This window comes from Gymnodraco acuticeps, unplaced genomic scaffold (assembly GCF_902827175.1).
Source record: "Gymnodraco acuticeps unplaced genomic scaffold, fGymAcu1.1, whole genome shotgun sequence".
Taxonomy (NCBI): Eukaryota; Metazoa; Chordata; class Actinopteri; order Perciformes; family Bathydraconidae; genus Gymnodraco; species Gymnodraco acuticeps.
The window spans coordinates 913,137-931,623 of record NW_022990772.1 but is presented as its reverse complement, the minus strand read 5'-3'; the positions used below and the strand labels follow the sequence as shown (position 1 = coordinate 931,623).

The 18,487-nt window shown below is 41.5% G+C and overlaps 1 protein-coding gene across 5 annotated transcripts in view; it reads right to left on the bottom strand.

The window, feature by feature from the left end:
- Window positions 1-18,487, bottom strand: part of gria3b (glutamate receptor, ionotropic, AMPA 3b) — an 86,808-nt gene that overhangs the window by 53,866 nt on the left and 14,455 nt on the right. For all 5 annotated transcript variants that reach the window (XR_004570638.1, XR_004570639.1, XR_004570637.1 and 2 more), the window contains exon 3: window positions 7,327-7,566. Coding sequence is in view for 2 of the 5 variants with exons in the window: in XM_034232528.1 (XP_034088419.1) it covers window positions 7,327-7,566 (240 nt within the window). In the remaining 3 variants the exon portion in view is untranslated. The remainder of the gene's footprint in view (window positions 1-7,326; window positions 7,567-18,487) is intronic.

Here is an 18,487-nt window from a genome sequence, read left to right as displayed (position 1 = left end):
AAAAAGACATAGTGCACACTTACAGTTTGTTTCATAATCCACCTTTTATTGACCCCTTTACAGCGTTAAAGGTATATGACACTCAGGAAGAAGGGTCATGAGAGAAAGCTAAAAGTATATGAGGACACGGCATATAGAAGGTTGTGAGAAGCAGAGAGAGAGTGACTCATACATCAAGTAGAGGTGAGATTGCTGAATCAGGGTTGATTGTGCCTGGGAGAGACAATAAAGCCTGTAATCATCTGTCTCTGCCGCACAGACCTGGCAATTATCTGCCCATAGCTGACCGCCACAACAGAAAGGCCAAGGTCCATCTACCCTTACCCTATACAGCTCCAGGTTTTTAAGGGGAATTGTGTCTGCTGATGCAAACTGAAAGGACGGAGAATGCAATATTCCCTCATGGAGAGTGAATTGGGGAAAACAGAGGATTTGGTTAAAGGAGTGCCGTGGGATAGTCAGCTTTTCCTTCCATATGTGATGTTTAGGAGCTTTTTCAAAATAACTAGTGATGATATCTGTTTAGACCATTTGTGTCTCTCTACCCACACTATTAACACATACGCTCAAGGTAACCTCTCAATATATTACACCAGATAAAGGAAGAGTAGCCAATCATTAAGCTGGTATGACACTGCCTACGGAAGCTACATTCACTTCCACTGCACTTCCTTTATTATGACGTCTGCTTTCATGCGGATGTCTCATATCGGCACATTTACCTTAATTTCCCTCCAATACATCTGAGCCTGAGGCATATGGCCCATCACTCTCTGACTGAAAGCACTACATTACGGTCTAAAAGCCTTTTTAGCCAGCCCAATATAGGAGCCAAATGAATAGTGGGGCTGTAATTATTTTTTCTATTGACTAAATGAAACCTCTTGGCAGACCTCAGCTCAAGAATACGCTTTATTTCTCTCCCGAAAAGCAGAGTTTTGTTAATAATTGCGATTCCAGTTTTAGCTTTTATCAAACACAAATGATACAACAAATATAACATATCGCAAAAGGTGCTTGGTGTTCGTATCATGAGCAGAGGGTCATTTTTCATGTGGATACATCTGTTTATTCACTGCTTTTACAGTAAAAATAGAAGTATGTAGGAACAAGCATATTGTATTGTGACATGCTTTTGTTCTTTGCTTTGAAAATATGATTAACCTTTAACTCTACAGATTAGTGGCTTCTTTAACACACCAGGCCTCTTTTTTATACAATGCTAACAAAATAAAAAATAAAATCACCGCAGAGCAATACCACAAAGGACTGCAAGACAATGGTCTTTTATTGACTCAGAGACACCCAACCAGGTACTTATACCCCAGGGTATTTACTCCTGGAAAGATAGTAGATTACCTCAAATAAAAATAAAGATATATCAATGTATTTGTGTTAAGGAGGTTAATATAAAGCATCCCCAAAGAGTTATGTTTTTGTGTTATCAATAGCTTAGCAGAACTTAGAAACACTTGAAATGATTAGCTAAAAAGGTTGAAGGTACAAAGTAATGGACACATTGATAAACTAGCTGAAAGTAATGGATAAACTCTTGAAACCTATGTTAACACAAACAATTACTTTTTAATATTGCAACATTAATATTTTGTATTATCATTATTTTCAAGACCTGTTAATTTTAACACTTTAACAGACATATTTGGCACATGACATCCTGGCAAGTTACTTCCAAAATGTAATATAGTACATATTACTGTCTTTTTTAAGTAATAAGTTACATTACAATATTACTGTCTCTGAAATGTAATGCCCGGCGCCGTGGGAGGGCCAGGGAGGGCCCTCCCATTTGATATTCCTGCCCTCCCCCAATAAACACGTTTTTTATTATTTAAAACTTTTTTTTTAAAAAAATATATAGGCCTATATATATTTTTAATTATAAATAAACGGTGAACTTTTATGCTACGATGTATGTGATGTCAGATAGTAACTAAAAAAAAATCGCAGGCTACGTCAAATAAATTCATGTGTCTGTTGTGATTTGTGATTCGTCCACATTTAGACCAATCACAGCGTCACACTCTGCCGCCTATTCTGGATTTGTTTATTGTTTATTGTGCATTCGGTAGACTCCCATTTCTGTTTGAATTACAAAATGGACATCAGAAATTGGCTTAAAAGGATTTATTAAAACGAAATAGCGATGAAAGAACTGCAGCCGATGGTGCTGCTGGCGACCCTGCACCTGCCGTTGCAGCAGCACGCCTTAATGTCACAAGCTTGACCTCGGCAAACCCTGGGGCTGAGTTAGTGAGCCCAAGCCTTGACTCATCAAGGCGGCCGCCACCAACGCTGTCCTCCGAGGCACAGCTCCTTGTGCCCCTACCATCACCACATGCGTTGCCACACCCTGTACCACACCCGCCAGCATCCTCCTCCTCCTCCTCCGTGCCGGTGCCTCCACTACAGACGCTAACTTGCAGCACATCAACGGGTAATATTGGGCCAGCAACCGCTCAAAGACCAACAGCCCCAGATGATCTTGGGGTTAATAAACCCAACAGGTGAAACTGGATCGTTATCCAGGGAGATTGTTTTCAGGAAAGAAGCGCACTTTTGCCGCTGCATGGTACACAACAGACCATGGCTTGAATATTCGTTAAAAGCATACGCAGCCTGTTGTTTCCCCTGTAGACAGTTTAAAGTAAATACGTCTTCATCTGATGCGGCTATTACTGTCAAAGGTTTTTGCGACTGGAAACACGCATTACAGACTGATAAAGGACTGCTAAGGCATGCCGCATCAAAAGAACACATTTCATGTGAGAGTTTGTGGAGAGAGAGAGAGAGAGAGATACGCGAGGAAACACATAAGGAAATTAGTACTTTGGTGCAGATCAGCTGGCACGGAACCGTTATTACGCGTCAGCTGTCGTTGATATTCTAGCTTTTTTAGCTGTCAACCAACTCCCTCTCAGAGGTGACCACGATTCACTCCACAGCATGTCCGAGTCAGGCAGTGAGCTCTTTCTATCGCTGTTTGAGTATACGCTGCACAAAGATGCAGAGTTGGCCAAAATAATGGACAGCATTCCCCACACAGCAACACACACCTCTCACGACATGCACAATGCCATAATAGAGCTAACAGCAGTTCATCGTCTCCGTCTCTACTATTTCTCTCCGAGTGCAACGATGAGGAAGCTGCCATCCTTAACCAGTGTGCCTTGCTCGTGATTTACCAGTGTTTGTGCTGCCACGCACACAATGTTTCAAAAGTGGTTTCTATGTTGCCCTTTATTTGTGTATGTATTTGCGATAAGTGTGCGTCTTTGCGCAATGCTGTTGGCCTTGCTGTCTGATATTGTGCTGCAGGCCCGCAGCACGTGACGGTTTTGTGTGCCCTCCCATGAAAATCATATGCCCTCCCTTTAGATTTGTTCTAGCACCGGGTCTACTACTTGTATATTACTTTCGAGTTACTTTACCAAAATAACTGCAAAAGAATGGCTAGGTATTTTAGATGCTAAAATGTAGTTTAGTGCAGTTCATTATACATCCAGTGAAGGGCGATGTGGTATAGCATAACAACTGTGTAGGCCATTAAGGCTACTAACAACTTTTATTACACGGCTTGGTCAGGGTTAGAGTTATAAACTGAGCTCTATGGAGAGGTCTTTAAAACTAACGCCCACCACCCGCTCAAGTGAGAAAAAGGGCACTTCCCATAATCAAAAATGTTAAAACAAAAAGTTACATATAGTTGCACATCTCTGACTTACTGACCAATTTATTTTAATACCCTCACACTCAAGCAATTGTTTAATTCTCAACAGAATTCTACAAAATAATCAGCTAACACAGAGACAATGGTCTTCTTTAGTATTCACTACGCACAAGAGCAGACAACAAACTAGTCAAATTCATAGTTATTAAATGAGCAGCCAACAAGCAAAATGATGAAGTTACTGTTTAAGGACATTACAGGCTAAAAGATCGTTGTTTCAAGTATTTGTGCATTTTGTTCTTTTGGACTATTTCACTTCCATGTTTTCTTTCACTCTAATGGAAAGAAAACTTCCAAGAAACACATATAAATGGTGTTCGTCTTACTACCATGTCTGAATTAATCTATAGATTTAAAGCTAATCTGCATTTAAACATAACATTTCAGGGGAAAATACTGACTTGACGTAAGTAACTATCTGGGGAAGTTGTGAGGTGATATGTTTTTTGTTTTGTTTTTTTGTTTTATCCTTTTCACCTGCAATGCCTATATTTTTTTTTGTCTTTTAGATAATTAGCTGTAAACTCAAGGCACTGGCAGTTTAGTCATTTGTTCATCACCACTCACTTTCAAACAAGCCAAGAAAAGCCGGCATAACATGGGACAGTAAAGTGGGAGGTGCTGCCACCTGTCTGTCTGAAGTGACTGCCGATGTCTGCACCGCTGTGCGCGAGACGTGGAGGGAGGGTAGAGAGAGAGCGCAGAGAGAGAGAGAGAGAGAGAGAGAGAGAGAGAGAGAGAGAGAGAGAGAGAGAGAGAGAGAGATAGATAGAGAGAGAGAGCGCGCATCGGAACTTCACATTGTTATCTACCTGATTTTTTATTTAAAACAAAAAAGGGCACTTTCTCTGGGGGCAGGGGCTCAAGCCCACTTTGATGTCTATGTGGTGCAGTGGGTTGAGCGTTGGTGTTCGGATCAGGGGGTTACAGGTTCAAACCCCACTGCAGTCAGCATGTCGTTGTGTCCCTGGGCAAGACACTTCACCCCAAATTGCTCCTGTGGGGATTGCCCATAGTGTTGAGTATGTAAGTCGCTTTGGATAAAAGCGACTAACAATTGACATGTAATGTATGTGTGCACGTGCCTGCTGATCAGGGAACCCGACGCAAAGCGGGGGGATCTTGATGAGCCCGAAGGGTAAACACCAGGCTTACTAATATACCCGCACAATTTTTCTCTGGTGTCGGAATGTCTCGAGATGTTAGTGAATTCTTAAAAAACAAAACACCATTTCATTTCGGGTTAAAATGTGTTGTAATTGCGTTACTGAGAATTGTAACGGGTAGTATATTACCCACATTTCATTAGTAATGCGTTACATTACTTCGTTACAGCAAAAAGTAATACATTACTGTAACTCCGTTACTTTTGTAACGCGTTCCACCCAACACTGCATCCTGGGTCAGTGGAGTGGTACTTGGCCTCTTCTGACTTTGGGGGTAAGTCATAAAAGAATGTTGGGAACCTCCAAAACAAATGAAAAACATAAACTAATACAGACTATAGAAGTTGTCTCAAAAATGTTTCTGTTTTCCTTAGAGCCAGAGTGTGAAAAACAAACACCCTTGAAGGCTATTTTCCCTTGTCACTCCTCCAGGTTTAGCCAGCAGTCAGTGTCTATATTGCCTGGGTAGCTGCACTACCTGATAAGCGGAGGTAGAGGCTCTCTGACACATCTGTCTGCTTGATGAGCCAAGTGTCAAAGCCCCCCAAAGTGCTGGATGGAGTGCATCAATAAACGACTTTAATCCCCTCCTGGGGCCAATGTCCTCCAGCTAATAAGGGATCGCCTTACACCACTGGCAGTGAAGAGAGGTAAAAGTGGTTTGGCATGGGCTTCAGCACGGGGATACACAGTACGCAGGGAATTGACGGTACACAGGTAACAGCCTGTAAATCACACGCGCCTCCTGTTGGCTTAATTGCTGCATTGGATAGGTGTTTTGTTTTCTCCTCCTTTAGAAACTTTCTCTGTTGCCCTTTGTATTCTCTTTAAAGTGTACTTCTATGTGTCATCCTCTACAGCTTTTTGTATTACTCCTTTCCCCACCTCCACTATGTATCCAACTTTGCCCCAGACAGTCTGCCAGACAGAAGAGGAGCAGCAGAGGGACGGGGACGGATATCTGGGCAGTATGGGTAGCGCTGAAGGACGTGTGGGTTGCTAGCATCCGCAGGGAAGATCCAATGAGTGTTCTAGTCAGAGTGACCCTAATTAACCACATATTATCTGCAGGCAGTGTGGAAGATTAAGGCCCTCAGCTGTGGACCCTACAGGCCTGGAGACCCAGAGACAGAGGACTCTGCGCTAAAGCACACTTCATATTCTGCCTCGGAGCAAGACAGGGAGAGGTGGGGGCGTGAGGCTGGGCTAGGAAAAAATAACCACTCAGAGAAGATAACATAATGCAGAAGACCGCTTGCTTGAAGCAGATCAGAATCTTTCTTTAATGAGCAGATAAACATAGCAATCCCAAACAGTTAAGCAGGGCTGCAAGTAACTATTATTTTCGCTATATTGATTAATCTGCTTATTAGTTTCTAAATCAATCAGTTCATCGTTTAGTCTATAAAATGATGGATAATAATAAAAAACTTCCATCCATTCCAAGAAAAAGTCTTTACATTTCTCATTTTGTCAACCCAAATCCCAGATATATTCGGCTTAATATGATATAAAACCAAATTTGAGGAAATTTCTGCTTTAAAAAAAATGGTGGATTATCAAAATAATTGTCGATCCACTAATCGATTGTGTCTGCAGCTCTACTGCTATGAAGGAATAAAGGAATAAAGAAATATGCAGACAGCCTTTTTTTTTTTTGCACCCCCACAAAAAGGCGGACATATTGTGTCTTTGTCTGTCATATCCTGAACACATCCACCCCCCCTGCCCAGTTGCTGTGAACAGAATTGAAGTTACCGGAGGAGGAGGGGAGCCTTCCTCTATTGAGACATAATGAGCTTATTTTCTCGTTTGACATTAGAACACCTAGAAATGAACACTTGGACATGTAGACAGGTCATCATCACGAGCGCGGCACGCTGGTGCATAAAACCAACGTCTATTATCAACAAGGCAATGCAATCTGGGGACTACACAAAACCCCTCATTGACGGAACACAATAAGCAGCCCCCACAGGCAGACAGAGACTCTGAATCCTGCAGGAAACATTTTAGTTGCAGCTGTGACATACCTCATTTCAGATGAAAGACGAGCCAATATCAACAACATGATTACACAGAAGATTAACTGACGCCAACCAGACAACTTCTTAAAAAAAAGCCCAATCCAAAGGCTATAGCTCATAAAATACGGCGTTTCTTAGAGTGTTATTACAAGTGTTACGAGCTGCTGGTGAATATATTTCACATTTACATAACACCAAACTATTATATAAAACAGTAAGTGCAGTGTTAACAGTTCAAGTATTTACAGGGCTTTCATAAAGTATTACATGGTAAATCTATCCTCTGCTAACCCCTCTGCTATTCTGAGCCGCTGTAACACTTCCTGTGGTTCCACACTGTAATTCAAGCTTCAAGGCCTGACTCCAGGCGCGTGCTGTCACCTACCTCGGTCGGTGTCGTAGAGGTAGACGAACTTCTGCCACTTGTAGTGAGAGAGCAGGCTGAGGACGGCGCCGCGGAGGGGAGGGCGCATCTGGATGACAAACTGCACCTCATTATCGGTGGGGTAACTGGGTGTGACGAAGGAGGTGTGCAGGGCGCCGCAGAAGGAGGTCAGGGTGTTCATGGACTTCTTGTCGTAGAATCCGAAGATGGCGTACACTCCGCGGGAGAACTGGGAGCAAACTGCAGGGACAGCAGAGGACAAGAGGACAGGGTGGTTAAGACATTACTCAGCAACATGTGAGTTTGCTCAAAAGACTGACTCACCTCAGCACTTCTCTCAGTGATTCAGTGAGGTAGGGTAATCTTGGAATGATTTCCTTGGTCAGAACATTCATTATTCTGTTTGTTAAATGCAAAAAAATTGTATAATATGAGTATAATAATTACTAAAGGGGTGATATATTCAAATTGTTTGTTTTATTTGACAATCAAGTCCATATTACGTCATTCTTTTTTGTTGAAAGGGGGAAATTAACCAGATTTCTAACAACCGTCTGACTATGTCATCAATATCATTGCTCTTTGTTATTCTTAAACAGATGGTTCCTTATTTCATTTTAAAACTGGGATGATTGGGAAATTCCTTGGCGTGTCTGAAAAAATAACCCTAATGATGATATCTCGGTTTTACAATAAATGATAACAGAAGTCCTGTGACACCAAGAAGGGGGATGAAGTTAAAAAGATGTGGAGGCAAGAAAAATCAAATGAAAGACCCAATTGAGTTGCATTATTAGAGATGTGAAATCCACTGTATTTAGAGTTGGATCCAAGTCATCGGTATATTTTGAGTCACATTACTCCGTGGAAGTGCAATACTATCATTGGCCAGTTCATTCAAATAATCCAAGATGCTTGTGAAAAAAATGTTGTTACACTTCTATACGATTATTGATCATAGTGATCACAACATATAATCCCATTTTCATCTGGTACCAACAATTTGAATAAAGAAATGCATGTTAATACACAATAAACACACTCAGAAGGTGAACAGATCTGGTGTCAGTGACAGCATTGCGACAGGAGGTCAGCAATCATCCTGCGGCTGTAAATTGGTAGAATGTGTTTCTGTTTAAGTTGGAAAGTGGCAGCCAATGTATTGAAACGTCACGCCATTAACTGAGGGTCTCCAGCTCCCACCAGGGGCTCCCATCAGTTATCTCTGTTCCTTCACCCACCGTGAACGACTCACTGAAGCATTCATAGCAGATGTGAGCGCCACCGCAGCCTGTCACCGCTTCTGGTGCCTCCTACGAAAAGAGTTGAAAAACACAACTCTTTCTGACTCTAGTGAAAAGTGAATTCAGTTTTCCATTCAATGGCCTGGGACATTTGTGTTTGCTGGTGCCAAGATGTCAGGAACAGATACATACTTGGTGTCTGTGCAAATATAGGAGATAAACCTACCTATAAATATCACATTTTTACGACTGGATTGACCCCTTCTTTGAGGAAAAAACAACCCTATTTACATGCTGCACAAAAACCAGACTGTGGTTAGTAAAATAACAATCTGACGCAAGCAAAAGGTAAAAGAATATAAACAGTTACCCCATCATTTGAATGCTTTTCACTTCAACAAATCTATGACAACCACTTCGGGGAATGTACTTCCTAATAATACAAGCATTTTATTTCTCCTATCAGAGCGTGCATCTGATGACATTTCTTGAAAGGCGAAAAAACATTTCCATTTGTTTGTGTATTCATCATGCGCTCTAGTGGGACCCCGTAAGTCAGGCAAGAACGACTTCCATTCAGTCAGAAGCCATTAATGTGTAAACTAACATTCAGAGCTACAGGTGTTTTGCTTCCCCACCCTATCATGAATGGCTGCTCACTTATTCTGATTGACTCTCAAGTGCTCCCACTGTGTAATCAAGCATTCTTAACATCCGTAAACACTCTCAATATTCCACTACAATGGTTGGGTGACGGGAGGGAGGGCACTATTCAAACTTATGTAATGTCTGTGTTAAATATTTGCTTACCAATAGCTGACGGGCATTCATTCAAAAGGTATGATTGGAGACATCAGACAAAGCTTAGAACTATGATCTTGTTTGAATAATGCAATAAATAAGCTGTTTTGGCTTTCTTAGGGTCATTGATGGTAAACTGACCTACATTAAATGTTGTATTTTGTGTGTTTTACCTTAGAAACCAAAGAGGAAATCGCAAGAACGAGAGCCATGACCTCCAATTACGCTAAATCCACATATTTTACAGTATTACTAAAGTATAAAAATATATATATTTACATATAAAATGCGAAAAAGTCAATTAATATCTGCTCAATGATTCAGATGCACTGACAAATGTATGTAGTTCTTTGTTGGCCCTACCTTCACCAAGATTTATAAAAATTGAGGCAGTATTTTTTCCATAATCCTTCTGACAAACAGATAAACCAAGAGAAGCATAAACATTACCTCCTTGGAGGGGGTTATAATCCATTTCCCCCCCCCCCTGTCCGAGCAAATCTGTCCATCTTTGTGAGGAACCATGTTTGAGTATGTGCAAACCCATTACACATACTAAAGAGGACAACATGACAGTGCTCATGTATTCAGCTCCTAAGCACAATTGCTGTGTGAATGAGAGATCTAGTCGCTGGTGGGATTTGCCTCATCCTTTTTAATTCTATTCCCTCCCTATCTGTCCTGGTACAGACACCTCTCCCAAGGTATAAGCATCCATTCTCAATGCACACACACAGGCAGGCTCACACACATGCACTGATGCAGACATACAAACATGCACACACACACACACACACTGCCTCTAGATAAGTGAATCAACAGATGGACAGCAGTATTGTGGGTAAGTGCTGCAGGGTGAGTGCTGCAATCTCCCGGACTGAATGGGAGCCAGTCGGAGCTGCAGCCTTCGTCGAGGCCCAGTTTTCTCTGCACTCGCTCTTAATTTGGGCCAGTCCTGACTCCTGACACAGAACCTATCCTAGGGGACCAGATCGGGCGGCCTCTTTCTTTCTGCTCAGCTGTCCTCTGCTTATTAGGTTGAGCTTTGAGCAAACCCAAGCTTCAACAACAGATATGTCCACACCCTCCCTGTAACCCCACTCCTGCTCCCGTTAGACATACATTGTCTTTGTGATGCAACCTTAGCCAGGGTTGCCACCTTATTGAAGTGGAAAGGTTGTGTTGCAGTGATCCCATGAGCCATGCCATCTATAGTGAGCTGAGCTCCAGGTATGTTCCCCCCCTTGGTGAAAGGCTTACAAGGATGTTCTAGACAGAGAATGACCTCTTCTGTTTCTGGGGCAAAGAATCCAGTCTCACTGCACCAGATCTGCCAGCATCATGCAGCTCTGCCCCTAAGACATGAGGCATCCTGTCACAATAAATGCACGTTCCTTTCTTCCACAATAAATCCCTCTTCAGAGTCTTCCCTCACATGTGTGGCTCTACAACAGGCTTGGTATTCCCAGCCACATGCATGCATTGCCATAAATAGAGCCAACCTCCAATCAATGGAAGCAGCGTCATTTATTTCCAATGGAGAGCCATGAGCTGCACTGTGTAGGAACCTCTTGTTTTCTCACACTTAATCACTTCTGGCACGTTTCAGCGGTCAGAGGCCGCGCCACATGTTGAGGTTTCTTGGGTTCATAAGGTTTAAATACTGTAGCATGTAGGGGATAGTAAATCTGATCTCCAGGAACCTTCATGTGGAGCTAGCGGCGCTGTTGATCATGATTGATCACGCAAATGTGTCAAGTAAAAATGACCCTTCCCTTGGTAGCCTGCAACCATCTTTTTCACAAACTGCTCTGAGAAAATAAATAGGAAAACAATTTGCTGTTTCACCGAGTGCTGGGGGAGAAAAACAAAATAAGTGTTGGCTCTTATCAACAACAGCCTGGATCACCTGTGAGGAGAGAAACACATTTTTGTTGTATCATTCACATTGTACTGTAACTTTCTAATTAATCTATATTTTAGTTTCAAGCTGCACCAATTTGCTACCTCGCTAATGTGTCCTGCATGTACATTTCTCACCCTTTTATATTTTAAACTCTAATTATTTTTCTTTGTGAAGGGCGAATAACAAGACCGCAGAACAAATGAGCAGACCACATAAATAAACATTTATAAACATGAAATAGCAAACAAAAAAAGCAATCAGTAGAAACATATTGACCAAGTCGAACTAAGGAATTCAACGTTTATTTGCGGTGGAAAGGAACGTCAATTGCATTGAGATTTCAGCTCAATAGTTTAAAAAAAAAAAAAAAAAAAAGCTTAAAGTTTAGACACAAAGGACTCATACCTTCATCCCTGTACCTTTACATACTGGGTTTCCTATTTGTTTTTATTCTGAAGAACTCAGAACTCAAACCGTTTCTGAAAGTTACCTCAGGCTGTATAAAAAGTTCTGGATTAACCTCTTGCAGCCTGAAAGAGCCATACTCTGTATATATATATTCCTCTACCTCACTCACGCTCCCAGAGAGGTCTCTTCATGCATTACCCCCCTCCCCTTCTTTAAATGCCTCACTGTCTCTGTCCACTCTCCTCTCCTCTAACCTCACCACTCGATTTGACCTCTCTTTTTGTATCCTGTCTTTTGCCTCAGCCATCTGCTCATCCCCCAAAGCATACACCCTCCTCAAGCGTGGCGGTATCTCTCTCCACCTGAGTGCCTCCCTCCTTCCCCTCTCACATTGTTTCCCCCGTAATATCGCCTCGCTCCATCAGCAGTGCAGAGATTCGGGTTGGACTTTGGTTACGAAAAAAATGAAGTGCAAGGTACAGTACAGTCACGAGAGACAGCTGCTGTGGAGAAATGCCCTGGCCTCATAACTCTTGGCGATTAAATAAGAATGAAATAATCACAGTGCTGTAGGTGGACATAAGATGGCCGAACTTTCTACAACTGATGAAAAAACAAATGAGTTAATTTAATTCAATGATTCTGCGAGTGTAATCTCAAATTTAATTAATGCTCATGAGTCCTCAGAAAACCATGTGCATTTGAAGTCATTAAAAGAGACTTGCATGAGGGCTGAGTGGTAAACAACACAAAGATAATTCTCTCTTATCTGCTCCTTCTCTTCTCCATTCTAATTTTCCCTTTTTTTTTGTCTTCCTCTGCAGCTAACCCTCCTCCTCCTCCTCCTCCTCCTCCTCCTCCTCCTCCTCCTCCTCCTCCTCCTCCTCCTCCTCCTCCCCCCTCCTGCTGCAGGGAACCATGCATCCCATCTCCAGTTCACTGGTCAAACACACACAGTGTGCCGCCCTCGTTCCCTTCTATAATCAGGACACTCTGCAGTGCTACGGGGATGTTACATTTCTGACGCATCACTGGGATGGCTGGCCTGGAATGCTAGTTCAGAGGGATGCGTGGTATCCTGCAGGCGTGCCGAGCTAATACATAAGAGAAAACCTTTTCATGCACTCAAAGTATTTGCACTGACATGCTCTTCTGTGGCCCATGAGCCAGAGCTTTGCACTGCCTTGGGAAGGCGGCTGGGAACAGTAAATGTCAACCATGATTGTATCTCTTTAGCCGTTTTTCCCGTCCCTTTCACAAAACCAACATTCTTTCTCTTCTTGGCTCTGTTGTTTCTCCTCTCAGTCACTTGCCCTCCATTTCCTGCCTGTGTCTCGCTCCGGCTCTCCCCCTGGTACCCGGAGATCCTCTTGCTGGTCTCCCCCTCACTTGCTGCCTCGCTCCCTCCCCCTACCCAGTGTTCAGCAGCCTACATCAGGACCAGCCCGTCCTGCTCTGAAGGAGGGATGCTGTCACTGGGAGATAGCTCGTAAGTGCCCGGGAGGATTGCATCAGCTCTTGTCATATAGAGATGTGAAGTGCTTCAAACTGTTAACTCAAATGGCAGACCTAGATTCAAGAACGACTCAACTGCAATGGTGCCGTGAAACGTTAAAAGGAAGCTGTTAGTGGTCGTGCTCCATCAACATCCAGCGTCTGTTTACACTTTGAATGACCTGCCGGGTAACACTGTACACACACTGTGGTGAAATGAAAACACACATTTACTACATACAGTAAATGTATTCAGTGTTTTGACATTAGAGCAGTGCTTCTGTATATTTGAACATTATTCTTTAACGATGTGCAACAAAATCGATTTATAATAATTTTTTCATTCTGGAAAACTGACAAAAAACTGTATATAATGTTTATTTAAGATGTAATGCATAACAATGGAACATTGCAATATACCAATTTTATATTTTTCTATGTGATTTTGCCTACATATGTCATACATTATCTCCATATTGTTAAAATATTGTCTTTAATACATTAATATTGCGGTGTTACTGTAATTCCTTTGCTGGGCATTCCATTTTTATTAGACTGCTGAAGGAATCGAACCGGTATGGTTTCATGATCATCCTCTTAACCTTAAGCCATAGAAGCAGCCACCATAACTGTAAATGGTAGTAAACCACCTTTCCTCCTATTGCAACAGCCCTAACTGTCATAGACACAACATATTTTCGATGTTGACATCACACTTTCACAAAATGAAAATGTACTAAATGCAGATTTAAAGAGGCTCTGTGGACTGTTAAGCTTTAGTACGCTATGGAGCAGTTTGCACCATAGCACTTGCACGCACATGTGCACATTCGTACTCAGTCCTGTCACTGTTTCCACACTGATTGCTGGTGGCAGAGGTGGGCCGAGAAGCACAGCAAAGCTCGGGCACAATGCAGGGAAGAAGAAGACTGCTAGTAAGTAAACAAGATGAGAGGAACATGTTGAAAAATTCTACTTTGAGCAGGAAAGTTTGGGACACCTCAAGGATTCACCCAATTAGTTATTTGTTTTCAATTTAAAATGTTTGGTGTCCTCGTGTCTGGAGCAAAGGACCAAACAATTTCCCCTTTTTACAGTTGGTCTGAATCTGTTTTACAGGCCATAAAATATCAAAATGTCTGCTCTGTTTTAGAGACCTCTGACCATCTCTCTCCACAGTCCCCTGTGCTCACAACCTCATCTGCTGTTAGGGTGAAAAAAGTACAGGCAATCCACCGGTGGGTTCAGACGAGTGTGTCACTTGATGCATGTACTTGTATGTTTGCCTGAGTGTATGATGGATGATAGGGGGTAAAGAGCCTGGCCTGGGGATGCTCTGTCACTTGTCACTGTTGAGCCTGGAGCTTACCCACCCAGAGATAAGCATCTCCACACACTGAGGACAGGTTTCTAAATCCCTCTGCTCCTGGGGTCAATTTTCCTCCCATCGTGTTTTGTTTCTATTATTTAAACTTTGATTTGTTTTCGGTTAACTGAATTAGGTTTAATAACAGAAAATAGATGTGTACGTTTTATTGTATCTATAAAGAACTGGGGTTTGACATTTCCCTCTCTGCTAGGTACATTAGTGAAAGTCACAAAAAAGGGTTACTGGCCAGTAACTTTAATGGCTCAAATTAATGTGTCTCTATCAAAGAGGGGACTGAAGGGCTTCCTTTAACGCTGGCTCTGCACAAAGGAGAAGCATATAAATGCTGCCTGCCCGGATACATGGAGGACAGGTCAACTATAAGAAGAAATCTGATCAAACGCTTGGAGGAGATTTCTGTCAAGATCCTTGCAACAATTTGGATCCAAATGTAACGTGAGAAAAAAACAAGCATATTTTTCTAAATATATATAGACATGTTTTATCATCAACGTAAGTGTGAGCTGTTTTTTGACACCTGCTGCTGATTTTTTTTTTGTCTAACACATGAAGCCCACTGCAGAACATAGAACTTGACAGCAAAATATGACAGCCGTCACTTCTGAGAACAAGCAAATGGACATGTCATCCAGTTTAAAATAACTGCATGGTTTTAATCATGTATTAGCATGGTGCAAGTTTAAATTAGGCCAAGTTAGAATATTATTTAGTGTTCAACTGATTGCGAACATGATTTCTATTGATATATATTGTAGAGTCGTATAGCTAGCAGGTAAATATTTGAATATTGTGAGAAGGAATACATGGACATTTTTGCGAAAGTATAACATTACAAAATACCCATTAGGCATTTGGGTTTTTTTTTCTCTCCGAGCATAATGTAGAGTGGTATATCCAATTGAGAAGGACATTATGGAAATCTGTGTGAAGGCATAACATTCAGACTCTGGTTAGCATGATTTACATTCTCTTTGAAGCCTCGTGAATTGGGCCTAAAAGGCATCCATAGGAGAAAAAACCTAATCCCATAGCTTGCTGTGCCTGAAGGTTTCATATATAACCTACAACCGCAGTCAATGAGACGAGTGGACTTCAGGTCTGTGAGCAGGATGACAGAGAAATACAATCATTATTATGTGAGCTGTCATATCTTTGCCAAAGTAAAACAAGGATAACTTATTCAAACTAGAATTTGCAGCTTTTTCCATAAAAGTATTACAATTCAACAGAATAGTTTGAACAATGTTGAGATAAGATTTAATAGGATGATTAAAATAAAAAAAGACTGTAGAAAAATGGCTCAAGAACATAACAGAAATATCTCTGATCTACTGGTATATATTATCTGATTTCAACACTGTTATTGAAGAGTATTTAATGGTAATGTTAAACAAAACTGTGTTTTGTCATTATACTTATCATGTTTGAATGATGTCTCCATGTCCCAAAACAGTTTTACGTGATGTTACTAATCTTTCTGATTGAATTGTTCTTCCTTCTATATACACAGTTAAATCTTCACAGTATTACAACTGTTCTGCATTCTAAAACCTTGTGCATTAATAAAGCTTGACTAACATTGAATGTAATCTCTTATCTTATCGTATCGTCTCCATTTTAAATACAACCCAAATGCCATACCAGCGGTATTTATCATACGCAAAATGTCACCAGTATAACCAAACTTGGTATGTAAACGTGCAATATAAATTTGAGTTTGCTGCATTTTGTCCTTGCTGGCTGTATTTTCATTTATTTTGTATTATTACTTATATTATTTATTTACTTACTTTCTTTTTTCGGGCATTTGGGATATTTTCTTTAAGCATATTTAGACGTTTGTCACCCAGGAAAGCAATGACGTTTTACCAAATACTAATAATGCACATAATAAGGATAAGCTTTGACTTCTGCAAATGACTATGCATTTTGTGCACTGAAGATTAGAAACTGATCCTCAGACCAGAGTCACTGAGGTCAGATGTGGTCCACCAGCACGTCCTTCCCCTTCACTGCAGGTGATAAAATATTCTCTTTGCTCTCTTGTTTTTCTCTGCAGCCCTTCAACCCGCAGCTCCTTCTCCTCTCCACCTGCATTCTTGATGATATAGTCCTGTACTTGTGTGAGAGTGGCTGGTGAGTAATCCCCCAGGGAGTCAATGACTCTCGACTCCAGCTCCTTCTGACAGATATTTTCACCTTCAAGGTCTGACCATCATTCTTTTTGTTTGAACACAGGGCAGCACTCATGGCTGAAAGCATTCTGTGGGTCAAACATGACACTCACTGTGTAGGTCTGTCCAATACGTTGGCCATTTTAAAAGTTCAGATAACGATATCTTGCAGGGTTTACTTAATATCTCTGTTCGATAGGACTCAACGGATACATGCAGAAATCTCCCTTCCCCCTCATCCGCATGTCATTTCCTTGACACATGTAATTAAGGACTATCTATGCGAGCAGATAACAGACCCAAACCATTGGCCCTCGCTACACCTCGAGAGCTGCGCTCAGAGATCCCCCAGCCCATCACGCTGAACAAATAACAATCCCTTCTTCGACAGGCTCTTGCAGTCCACCATTTGCTGCAATGCAGAGGCTGGAGGAGTGCTACAGGACTTGTCTTATCCTTTCAAAGATGATCACTCCTCTCACTTTCGAGAAGATGTCACCATAGTACACAGCGAGGACAGTTACTGACCCTTCGAGTGTGTCTGTGCGCATTTTAAGAAGGATTCAGCGGAGTATGAAACATGTAAGGCTTATGATATTCCGTAATTGGATTTCCAAGAAAGCTGGTGACAAAACCTCACACACCACTAATCCTCCCAATCAGCACTGTGGGCCTAAAGCGTACCCTTTTTCGCAGATGAATATGAAGGAAGGGAAGAGAGAAAGAGCATGAAGCAAGGAGGAAAGTGGGGGTCGTGGATGGAGAGGGGTGGGGATTGCGCCACGACTGCATGAGGACGGACAGCCAATGAAGGCCGATGCGCTCTAACTTAAAGGACACCTATCATGCTATATGTGAACAATATATTGTAGGGCCATACCTATACAAAGTATATAAATATAGTTTTTTTTTCAAAATACCAAAAAGATCCTGCATTTTAGCCATGCCTCATTTCGCTCTATTTGCTCTTTCCAGTGCTGTTTTTGCAGGGGGCTGATTCTGTGAGCTGCAGCTGACCACGCCCCCCTGCAGGAGAGGGGAGCGTGCTCTGAGATCAGCTGCTAGGCTGCAGCGGAGAGAAGAGGGGGACAAAAAGAGATCTCCGTCCTCCGTGTTTTATTCTTATAGAAGTAAGAAGATAAGTAACGGGCAGAAACCCTCCTGTTTACACAGCGGTCCAGACATAGACATCAAACGGCGAAACATATTCAGTTACTTTGGCATTAGGGCAGGGATATCTACACTCTAAAAACAAATGCCTTGGCTCAACAAAGAAAATCAAGGCAACAGTTTGCATCAATGTTTATTGAGTTAAGACAACTTCTAATGAAATTGTCTTAAAGCAACAAAGTTATTTGAGTTAGGGGAGAAGGCTTTTCCTCTACAATCAGAGGTGTTTTTAATTACCACTTACTTAATAATTGGTAGCATAAACACACGTTTTGAAGTTGATTACTCAAAAGATTAAGTTGTTCCGACTTGTTTTACCACATGATTTAAAAGGAATTTTAGGTTGTATGTACTTAATTACCATCATTGTGAACACACGTTTTTAAGTTGACAACCATTTATAAATTAAGTTGCTCCAAATATATTGTATTCAATAGTTTTTTTTCTTAGCTTTTTCATGTTTTTGCCTTTAAAGAAAGAAATTAATTGATTCCACAACAAAAATATTAGGCAATTCACTTTTTATTTTTGAACTGCAGTTGTTTATTTCAACACATGATGTTTCAATCAGGAG